Consider the following 12,163-nt stretch of genomic DNA (forward strand, 5'->3'; position numbering starts at 1 on the left):
ACAGCAGGAAGCCCATGATGTTCCTCTGAAGTCCACAACAACTCTGGGAAAAGGCAACAGGGACATGGTGCGACGGCGCAGTATCAGGAAATAAAAAGCAGGGTTTTTTTTCCCCTCATGATTTATCTACTTACCAAATTATGTTTCAACCATGTGCACCATCAATACTAATTTTCTGCTCATCACTCCACTGAGGAAACTTTATCCTTATTATCTAATGTGAATCATTTAGGCCATATGGTTAAAGTATAATTTTAATTTGCTCATAAACACATTTAGGAATGAGAAATTCTCTATGCTCTTTTTAATCACCTGGCTGTGACGCACTTACATGGATGCATTATAATACATCTAATCTAATACATATCTAATTTAGTTTTAAATAATAATTTCATACTTTTTTATGATTTAATCATTTTTCTATATCATTACAACTTCAAAAGGGTTCAAACTGTAGTAAATACAACCACTCATAGGCACTGATAAAAATAATCCTTGAATGCTGATTAACTACACATAAACAAGACAAACATTGTCATCCTATCTGTATTTTTATTACGAATGCACTGGAATGCAAACAGCCAATTAAATACACACCAGGCCTCCAGTTGAAGTTCAAATCAGTTCATTACTTTCTTTTTTTTTTCTCTCTTTTTTGCAGATCATGTAAGCTGCAAGGGGGGTAACAAGTTTTCTCATTTGTGGTGCACAAGTAGCCCAGGAGAGAGACCTAGACCATCTAAATTTCCTGGAATCAAAAAATAGTATATTTAAATTTCTGCCTTACATTCATCTTAAAGTCTTAATAAGGGTGCAGAGCATGAAGCGACTTTCTTCCCGCTCTAGTTTTTCATGGGTTTCTACACAGCTGCAAGACTTGCAATTTATTCATTCGTTTATTCATAGAGGGAATATTATACACAGACTCAGTGCAGAGTGTTGTCAAGGCATCTTCTCTGTGTGGCCTTAAGTAAATGACAAAGGCAGGAAGTTCTGAAGTGTCCTTGCACGACATTGAACTTTGCCTCTAAGAGTGCCGTAACGCACAAAGGTGAAACGATATAGAGCGGATCAAAAGATACAGCCTGGAAACCTTTAACTTACCATGCACTTTGAGGTAAAACACCTCTTTTGCATGGGAGACCTGGTCGATACCACAAATACAAAAACAAAGAGAATGAGCATAGAAAGAAAAACCTGCATGCCAACAGAGACCTACATGTAACAATAATAACAAGAGGGTATTACCAGTAGAGTCATTTACTATGGATATGGTAATTGTTTTTCATTCTGCTGGAGTCACAAACTTTTTTAATTTCAGCTTATTCTATAGACTTTTCCAAGTGGCTGGAGCAGAAAACATTAAAGTCCTCTGTCCCATCTGAGCAACATGCGAAATGAGATGGTGGCAGAAACTAACTTGGTCTGATACTGACAAATCCATCAAGCCAAATACAAAGATAATTTATAACAGGAAACAACTTCAGTCTTGCATTAACTCTCTGACAATTGTTTTCATGCAAATTTACAATTTAGATGTTAAAAAATATAAAAATAAAAAATAATATAGGATATCAAGGATATGAAGCTGGATTTGTCGCGAGGTGACAGAGGCGCTACGTTGGCAACACTGCTTGCCATGCGGTAAGTATTCGGCTGACCAATGGTGTAACTTCATCAGTCAGTCAGTCAGCGACACTTGCGCTTATACGGGCTCGCCCTGCTGTTGCTGTCCAGCCAAAAAGCATTGTGAAGTAACGCTTTGTCAGACATTCCTATGTTAATCAAACTCTGCCTAAGCTTTAAACAGATCAATAAATAAAGCTGCACAGCTCTGCTTCTAGTCTCAGGAATCAATACTATCATTTGCAAGCTTCACTGTGGCAGTAACTGTGTAAAATCCAAACTGAAACTTTAGCATTAGTACATTAAAAAAAATCTTCGAGCCAGTTATATGTATATTCCACGACTGACATATAATAGAAAAGTGTAACTACTGCGAGAGGTGACATCTCTTGAACAGATAGAAGACATCTCATTAGTGAATAGGTTAATGTAAAATCTTTGCAATGAAGCAGTGAAAATGAAGACACTTTCAGAAAATAGGGATCTTAACTGTCTCCCGTGAACAACCACACACTCAGCTCCACTGTATAACATATCCTCACACTCAGAGAGCAGCATGACACACAATGGATATAAAAACTATTCATTATAGCAGGATCTGACTCAAACTTTAAAGTTGCTCTTGATACTGTGGAAATAGAAAATAAGACTCTTAATTGCTTTGAAAGCTCTATCATAACTCCAAAGGAGCTTCTTTCGGGTCCATTCAGCATCACAATGCCCCATTCTTTGTTTCCTGTGTAATTATCTGTTTTGTATGAATCCTTTAGAAATGGTCTGGAACATCAGTGAATCAGTAACTCAACGTCAGTCACATTACCTTGGTTTTATTTTTGTTTTTTAAGATGTAATCTTACCGAACTCAAAAGATCAAACCAACAATAAATTTGTATCTGCTCCACAAATTCTACTTTTTCAGCAGAACTGTTATTGTGATGTTGAAGCTACGGCGGTAGAGGAGTTTTGTTTGTAGGTTGTTTCATGATTTATTTTTTTTGGAGTTTACAAAACGTGGCCAATTTATGCGAGGCACAGCACAGCAGACCTCTGTGGATAACTGACGGGACTCTGGGGCAAAAATCTAATTGAAAGACATCATCCCTGAGCTCTCCTTGCTGTTTTGGCATCTGGTAAGTATTATACTACACAAGACACTTTACAATTAAATGTGCGCCGCTTTGGGAACACTAATTATGCTTACCTGAATTCAGCTTGGAACAAAAATCAGTCATGACTGCACACAGCTATCATTTCGCTTAATTACTATATTCTGTATAAAGCAGCAAAACAGTTATTAGATACTCTGTTTAATGTTGATTCAAAAAATGTCTTAATTCCAGCAACATACTGGACTGAATAGGTATTTTTGAGTTACAGTGACACAAGAGTGTTTAACCACTTGACAGCAAATTTAGTTAGGCCCATGTAAAATATGATCAGGTCTCTTAACACATCAAGTCATTTTTTCTTTTTAATATTATTATTATTTAAAAAAGAAAAAAAAAGTAATGTTTAAAATACACAAATGAATGAACAGTTTTGGCCACAGACTCTCTCCCTACACTCTAATTTATTTTCCAAAAAAGAGACAAAACACACGAACAAAATATGATAGATATTGCAATATATATCGACCACCATGCTTGTCTAGTGTATCGTGACGAGCCAAATTCAAACCCAGATCTTGTTGAATATTTGATCACTTTTAAATCAGTTATGAATTGAGTCAATACGCAGAGAATTATATACTATAATTTCTCTAAATTACTGAATTGGCAATGGTGAAACATCAGATTATAATCTCAGTTTAAATGTCTCACTTAACTACATTTTCTTTTTGCTAGACCAACAAAATGCGTCCCTTTTTGTCTAAAGTGTGTTTACAGATGACAGAGAGCATAATCCATAACTGTGGAGCCTTGTTGGAATTGCCCACAGGGTCTGTGTTTCACAGGCGAGGTTACTTAGCAAGTGAAGCTTAACTGCTAAATTCAACTACAACCATTTTCACCTGCTCCTGAATAATGTAAACAACGCATTTTGCCAGATGTGGATCTTTATGAATGAATGAAGATTTACATGTGAAAATACGATGCGTGACTGCAGGCTGTGAGGTTTGTGCAACAGAAAACATAATTTTTTATTCAACATCTGGAAGCTACTGTGGCACGAAGCAGCTAATGGGGTTGGAAATCTGGCATCACACTTCCTGTTTTCTCTCCTCTTCAAGAGGCCTTCGGTAGCTTGGTGTTAATAGTGGCCTAAACTGTGTAATAAGCCCTAAAGTGGATTTAACTTTACCATCCTGGAAGTGTTACTCCCTTTCCTTCCTTCTCTCTCTCCTCATCATTCAGATGTTTCTCAGTCTGAAGTTACAGTAGGGGTCCACCCTAGACCTTCATCTCTGCTGCTTTGTAACACAAAATGAATCATGTTTTGTGTTCTGGAGACAGAACCGCCTCCCACCTCTCTATATCAGCAGTTTCTGAAAGTGCTGAGCCTTTCTACAAGCTGTCAGTGGGTTTATGCCACCTGCTGAAAAGTACTGGTTGATTTGCATCTGCTGCTGAACTTAAAAATGACAGTTATTCTACAGTGAGAGAAGTCTAAGGAAGTGCAACTTCAGAGCCAGTCTTTTGCTGCACTGTCTCTTTTCTTGAGTACCGCATCCTATGACCTGATTCATTTCTTGTTTATAATGCTTTCGTCCCTTTATGTGAGAGGCACAGATGTGCTCGTAAGAAGCCTTTGAGACACACTGGTTGGTTTTGGTGAATCCACGGTGGCCCTGTTCTCTGTGCTAATTACAGTACATCCTGATGCTGAACATGAAAACATCAGCGCTGCATTGTGTTCCTGTGAAGAACCACTGAGGTTTCATCTGCTGCAAGGTCACATCCAGACAGGAAACTCTGGAAGCTTTTATAGCCACCGCAGCAATTATTACTGTTTTCACATTTAACAATCAATCACAATCAATAGGTTATTCACGCCGCACTATAACAGCCTCAAAGCACAATATGCACAACAGCAGCACTGTTAAGATTAGTTTTTTTCTTCCAGATAGTCGCTGTGTCCTAATTCACGGGCTGTATTCCTTTGGAGGCTGCGTGTAACAAAGTTACGTGTTTTCACGGTTGCTAGGCAATAGGAGCGGCGCTTTGTGATGCAACAGTAAGGGCCGGCACAGGTGCTAAAGCAAAGTGGAAATTCTCCGTTGGCCAGACCATCTCATTTCGGTTCGGCCTTCACGGTCTGCGGCGGCCATGAAGGGCCACACCTTCGCCGACCGCGTCCTCTGGAGGATTCGGCCACTGAATTGGGACACAGCTATCGGTAGACCACTGTTTAAAAGCGGCCATTTTGACAATGAGTCATCGACATTGATGTGAAGTTATGTCAAAATGAACTGATAGTTAAGTGGCAAACAAACACCGATATGAATATTAATCAATTACACATTCAGAAGAAGGTATTAATTCATACTATGTCCAACCTGATCTTTACTTACACTTTGATACACATGATCAGACTTTCTCATTGAGCTCTGCCACTTCAAACTGCCCCATTACACACCTCAACAACCTGCAATGATAAAGTTGCTCTGTTGTGTTGGCTTTGATGAGGCCACCTGTTTTCAGTTCATCAATCATGTTTCATGGGTGTTAACACTGTTTAACTGTGGCTCTTCTCCCAGTTGGGGGGGGGGGGGGGGGGGGGGGGCTGGAACGTCCACTGTTTTTGCTTTGATATAACTCACAATCCAATTAGTCAGGACATAAGAAAAGATGGATTAAAGCTCATCTTTCAAGGAGACCACAGTGCCCACCTGCCGGACTCCCTCACATTTGGGAATCAATAAATGTCGTATGATGATGAAAGGTTTTTAGTCTTCGCCTGACTCAAGAACTCACTGCTTTTTCACAGGATGCCAGCGCCGTTCTCACTGTGCTGAGAGTAATGAGCACACTAAGTTGATCTGGGATGTTCTTAAGTTTGGTTTGGAAGCGAATTGTGATTATTTATATCGCTGAACAATGTCAGTGATGCTTGATAGAGTAATTGGAAGCACTCAGAGAATTCCCAGGGTATTAAAACTTCCTGAATTGTTCGAGCCTGACCGGGCTTAGTCTGCAGTGTGTCACAGATATTTTTTCCTTCGTTCCATTTTAAAACAAATGTAGCCAAGTCCTCTTTTTGCAGTGACAGGGAAGGCTGCTGATGCCCTTGAAATTCCCCGTGAACCAAAAACACTGAAGATGATGACAACACCAGTCCTCTTTTTATTGTTCCTACCCATATTAACCCGATTCCTCTGCTTAGACGCTGCAGCTAAAAGGCATGAAAATCACACATCAATGTCGAGGTGCAGAGGTGGCAGGCAGCTGAGGAAAAAAAGGAAAAGCACTAATAGTTCCTGCCATCTTGCTTCAGAATGTAAATTTTACAAGGGAAATGCACACAGGCAGAAATCTAATTTTGCAATGCATCTAAACACATCTGGGTACAAGATGCATGCTCATCCCAAATGTCAAGGGGACCAGAGATATGAAGTGAACCTTATGTTACAACAGATGTGCCATACACAGTCATAACTGCAGCTCAAGTATTTAAATGAGCTTTAGATGCAGAACAGTTGTAATAATGCAAATACATAACAGATAACCAAGGCTTATCATTTTGATAAATATCAAGCCTTTTTCTTAGAGATAGATGCAGATTTTTTTAAGTTGTTCATAATATTTATGTAAACTGTTCTTCTACACACTACCTGCGTCCTACCTACATGATTTTCCACGCACTGTAAATTTTAATGAGCAGATATAGGATGTGATGTTGAACTTTTTTTCCACTGGGTTTCAAGTGGAGTAAAGCAAGACCACGAGAGAGGAAGTAAGAAGGCGAGTCATAGCCGGGGGCACTCGGCACCTCTTGCTTGATTAATTTCCCTTTGTTCCCATAATCTGTTTACTACCCTCACTAATTGCCACCTTTCACGAGGCAAAGAGAACAGCCCTGATTAAATGAGTAATGGACACTTAAGTGTTCTGGGATTGGTTGACTTTCTTAACAATCAGCAAATCACTGCAGAGAGACTAAGTGTTGATTGGATTTATTGATAATGACAATACATCTGTCTGTGTTAGGTCTGATGCTCTGTGCACATGATATATAAAGTGCAGGCTGTCAGAATGAAAGAGCTACAGTTTTAGTGTAGATACAAAAGTGGCCCCTTACCTCTGGGTTGACTCATGTAAACATCATTAATGGGACTGAATAACCAGGGAAACATTATATCAGTAACATAGAAACAACAGAAATGGATTCACAGGATCAGGACACAGCAGGATCCACACATGCCCGATCTAAGGACCATTAACGGATGTGAGGAGGAGGACATCAGCTACAGAGACCAAAAGACTGTAAAGACGTTTACTACTGCTGTAAAGTTGGGCATTTTAACATGGGAGTCTATGGGGATTGACTCACTTTTGGTGCCAGCCTCAAGTGGCCATTTGAGAAACTGCAGTTTTTGTTACTTCAGTGTTGGCTTCATTTTTGAACAGAATATGTCATTATGCTTTCTGACAGGTGTTGATTGACAATCTAGTTTACAATTTGAAAACTTTGAAAATTTCCCTTAAAAGAAGACATGGTGTTTTAACATGATTGAGTTGGTCACATAAGTTTAGTTAATAAAAAACAACAGTATTAAACAGTTGAAATTAATCTGAGTGTAATAACAATCATATCCATATTAATCTGTCTCTCCTTCCACTCACCATGGCCAGAGGGATGATGGCCTGGATGTCCCGCTGCACCACCGTCAGCTCCGTCACAACCTTCTCTGAATCAGGAGGCGGGTTCTGGCCCTTGTAGTCGATGTTCCAGTTGATCCTCCTGGTCACCGAGAGGCTGGTGAAGTTCTCCATCTCGAAATCCAGCTGCATCACCTCGACGTTGCCCAACACGTCCCTGTCAGACACACGATCAAAAGGCAAGACATCAGTTACAGCAACATGTTGACGGGAAACACTGCAGAGTATAACAAGAACATCTGGCAATGCATTCATTTCTAGTAATGAAATAGGTGAGTTTTCCTTAAGTTACCCTTCAGCTGAAATAAGCTACTTGACATATGGTGTATTTTTCAGCATTTGTTCAAAGTGATGTTCAATATCTACATATCCTTTTTTGTGGGAAATTGAAAAGTTGTAGGATTGATTACAGTATCGTTGTATCTGGTCGTATCAATAAACCAATATTCAAAAAGCTGCCAGGCAAGATTTCAGGATACAAGCCAAAATCTATCTCGTAGCATCCGGTGGAGTATAATCAATGTTATGCATTCAGCACAGCTCACATAAGTTATCAGGCACATTCATTGATGAAAAGGCCCCATCATAACATTTCATTCAGTCAGCCGCAGCCTGAGCAGCTCCTTCAGTCTGATTGGTGGATCTCAGGCTTCCTGACAGATACAAGGCAGTTAACAGCGCTGTAGGATCTTAAAGGTCACAGTAAACTGTTTACAACGTCACGCTTCGCGAGTGGAGTTCTGACTTCACTTTTCAAATTTTATCGCTCTTTACTCACATAAATTTGATTGCTTGATGTGAAAAATAAGCAGCAAAGGCAACCGCAGTGATACTCAGGTTCAACACAGCAGCTGCGAGGAGACAATCCACCACATTAGTGGTTTTGGTTAATATAATTTTATTGACCAGCCATTATGATAAGTGTTTTTGGTCCACACTTGTCTTGATTAAATGAAGTCAAGGTGAAGAAGCTGAAACTCTGCTAAAGCACATTACAACACGATTCATTTTCCCGTGCTGCAATTTAATCCTTTAGTGACATAATCCTTTTAGAAACCTTCTTTTTTTGTCTGGTCACAAACCCTGAATACAAAATGTTCCTTCTGTGAAGCTCAAAGGACTTTTAGGAGCCTGGCCTGAACCCTACTTGAATCTCACTAATGATGCATCAATGCACCAAGTTAATGTCTTGTCACCTCACTTACACCCGTCTCACTCTGCACGTCTCCTTCCGCTGCGGCCTGTCTGGACTCAACTCTGCTTTTTACAGCCCCTTTTTTAAGCCCCCTATTCATTTTGGATTTTAATTTGAAGTTCTGTAAATAATTTCCTGTCAATGTACAGTATTTAAAGCCAATATAAACAACATTTTTAAATGAACAATGGATCAAATGAGAATTAACATCAGAGTTAGTCGGAGTGTTTTGGCCTCTTCTAGCTCGTTGTTTTGGTTTCGGGATCCACAGCTTTACTGTTTTGGTTCAGTCCCGCTATTCTCATTAGCATCTTTTTGAGAGGCAGCAGCTGTTTTAGAGAAAAAGCTCCATGACTACTGCAGACCCACTGCTCAGCACCAAACAGCAGACAGACACAATAAGCGACAGGCTGGTGGACATAGTGGACGTTAAGGAGATAATGAGACAGACATTTCCCTCAGGAGTTGGTGGAGACCAAAGCAGAGCCAAAAGGAGCGTCTGGATTGGATTGATATTCTTATTTGTGTCTCATTTACACAGCATCACTGCTGTGTAAATAAGAACCTACTTATTTACTGACAAGTTGACATTATCAACTTAAGAGGTGATAATATGTCAGTGTTGTGTTTACAGCTTGTTTCCACAGATCTTGAGTGACTATAAAAATGAGTTACTACAGGTAAAAGCTATTTTCCTACAATATTCACTGCTGGCAATTGAAGCATGATTGAATTTTTATGGTTAAATTCAGGCAACACGAAGCACTTGGTTAACGTTGTGGAAAGATGCTGTGAGCTCGGTTAAATATTGAAAAAGTCACACATTTATAGCACTAGAAGGAACACCTTGACTTTTACACTATTTTATCAAAATCTCCGCCTGTCCCTGAACTTACCCAAGTGTTTCATAGTTTTGTGCTTTGTGTGTTCGACCAACCGCCCCAACCTCCTCCGGGTCTGTGCAGTACAACAATATCACACTTCCTGCTATGGAAATTCTTTCTTCAGTGAATGCAATCCAGGCAGCAAACACATTTCCCACAATAGGTAAAAGCTAATTAGTTGTAGACTAATGCATTTTGTAGGAGACCAGATGGGATTGTCATGTTGATGCACCAGATAAAACTTCCCTTCCCTAATAATTTATTAGTACATTACTGAAAAAAGCGGATCTGACATTAGACTTGTTTCTTATATATGTTTCCACTTGGTGGACGCTAAAACTGATGAGAAGTGCAAGTTTTCTAAGGGCATTCCTGCTTTCTTTGATGGAGTTATCATATGCCATGAATTAATCAGTGATTGCCTCTGAATGGTCTTGTCAATAAACAATCACTGCTCCCTAATCTTGCTTTCTTCTTCTCTCTTAAGGCCTGAATGCAGAGCTTGTGCAAGGAGATTGCAAATTTTATTCAGCCTCTCACTTTCAAATGACCGTAATTGCACTGGCTGCAGATTTTCCTCCGACCAATCAATGACTTTTGGTAGATAACCTGATTGTTCTGATCGCCGTGCAATGCTTTGATACTTGAGCATTCTCTCTTTGGCCTCTCTCTTCAGTGTGAAGAAGACTTTGCCTGAGATCTCCATTTTACTCTCACAAACAGAGATGCCAGAGATGCAGAAGCGATAACAGCTCTTCCTGTTATGAAAATCCCGCTCGTTGGGCTTGTAATCCTCAGGTTCAACAAGCCTAACATGAAAACGTCTCACCGGTGGCGAAGGAGCAAATTAAATCTCTCTCCACGCGTGACGAGAATCATCCCCGCCAAACTTCACCTTTAGTTGAAAGTGAGGCAGCTCGCTTGTCTGTCCTTCACAAAAGCAGGGACCCATCCCACCATTCAGTCTGACAGCCCTTTAATGAAAGCTGGATCAAACTATCTGTACAATCCTCTGCCCACAAAAGGTTCCTCTCAGGAACATCGTGATGAAATCTCAGCCTATTTGTCTCGACATCACTCACGGAAAACAAACACCCCCGTCTGTCTGTGACACACTAAAGCTGTCATCAATACGGCCCACTGGAGTGAGCACATGTACAGCCGCTCAATACAGCGTCAACTGCTATCATGCTGGAGGGAAAGGAAAAATGATCTTCACAATGCACTGATTTGGGTTAGAGGCCACGCTTTTTTTCTTTTTTTTTTGTGAAGAGTAAATTCTGAATCTGTAGGTGAAAGCAGCAGAAAAGAGCAGAAAATGTCATTCCTCCTTCACATTTCATGTAACGAGCTACAGTTACACTTTGACACATTTTGACACCATTTCTGAAATCTGAATCAAAAGAAGGGATTTTTAGGAAATATCACGTCACTGTCTGTCGGTAGATGCCCTTATCAGAACGCTCACTGATTCTCTGCTTTAGGTTTTTATCTCTTTACGTTGCCTGCATGTACATTGTTGCTGCACATAATCACAATGCAACCTTCACATTTCCTTTTACATCCCTGCCACTTTACGCATTGTGAAGTGCAAGTAACAAGTAAAATCAAATCCATGACAGTTTTAATTTAAACTGGTCAGGGCTTTCCTCTCCACCACTCTAGTAGCTGCTGTGTTACAGTATTACTTCTCCTTAGGACATCTCAGTGGGATCAGAGGGTGACCTTTTCATCAAAATACTAAATTATGTATGTGCTTAGCTAATTAATGTGACTTCAGTCCAGTTCCTAAAGTTTCAATGAAAAGAAAAGAAAAAACACTGGTCCACAATCACTATTCAAGGAAATGTTTTGGTGAGGTTTCCTATACTGTGATATCCATGTAATTATTCCCTTCAGCTTTCATAGAAACAAACAGCGGAGATGTTTGACAAACAAAATTTAACATAATGGTATTTCTAGTGGGCGGTGAAAACTTAGATGAGTGATTTCATATACAAGAGGAGCAAAGGAACAAAGTAAACATGGCTCAAGAAAAGTCCATCCTTGTTTCCATTAAGTTAATGAGTAGTACAAAGTTTATGTTTTAAAAACTGTAGCTTGGGGCTTTTTCAGCGCTCAGGGGGATTCCGTTCTTTGATCAGAGGTCTGTTTGAACTGATTAACAGCGAGAGTTCATTGGATCAAAGTAGTGCAAGGCAGAGCTACGACAGCAGAAGAACAGAGACGGTGAACAAAGGTTTCAGAACAGGCCATGCTTAAGTTTTATCTCTGTTAAATCTACAGCACTCAAGTCCTTTTTTAAAAGGCATTCAAAGAACTTCAATCTAATACTTCAGTATTTCAGGGTATATACTATTTACTGTCTTGCTGGAGTAAGATCAAAATCAACTTCTCTGTTAGCTAGCTTAGCCTAGCATAAAGACTGGAGGCGGGGGAAACAGCTAGCTTAACTTCTAAAGCTCAATAATAATGAGCATGTTATACTGTTGAATAGTAACAGCTACAGTTTGTGCTTCTAGGGGGAATAAAATGCTGAAACTTCTTTTTTTGTGAACAACATATGCATAGCTTCTTGACGATACAGTGACGTTGCCATGTTTGTTCGATTGTTGTACTATTGTGCCTTTACAAAGAGC

At 39.7% G+C, this 12,163-nt stretch overlaps 1 protein-coding gene across 2 annotated transcripts in view; it reads right to left on the minus strand.

Moving 5' to 3' along the window:
* tmem132e (transmembrane protein 132E) overlaps nt 1-12,163 on the minus strand; it is a 343,793-nt gene that overhangs the window by 39,361 nt on the left and 292,269 nt on the right. For both annotated transcript variants that reach the window (XM_056396861.1, XM_056396860.1), the window contains exon 4: nt 7,410-7,602. In XM_056396861.1, coding sequence (XP_056252836.1) covers nt 7,410-7,602 — 193 coding nt within the window. The remainder of the gene's footprint in view (nt 1-7,409; nt 7,603-12,163) is intronic.

This window comes from Seriola aureovittata, chromosome 15, assembly GCF_021018895.1.
Source record: "Seriola aureovittata isolate HTS-2021-v1 ecotype China chromosome 15, ASM2101889v1, whole genome shotgun sequence".
NCBI lineage: Eukaryota > Metazoa > Chordata > Actinopteri > Carangiformes > Carangidae > Seriola > Seriola aureovittata.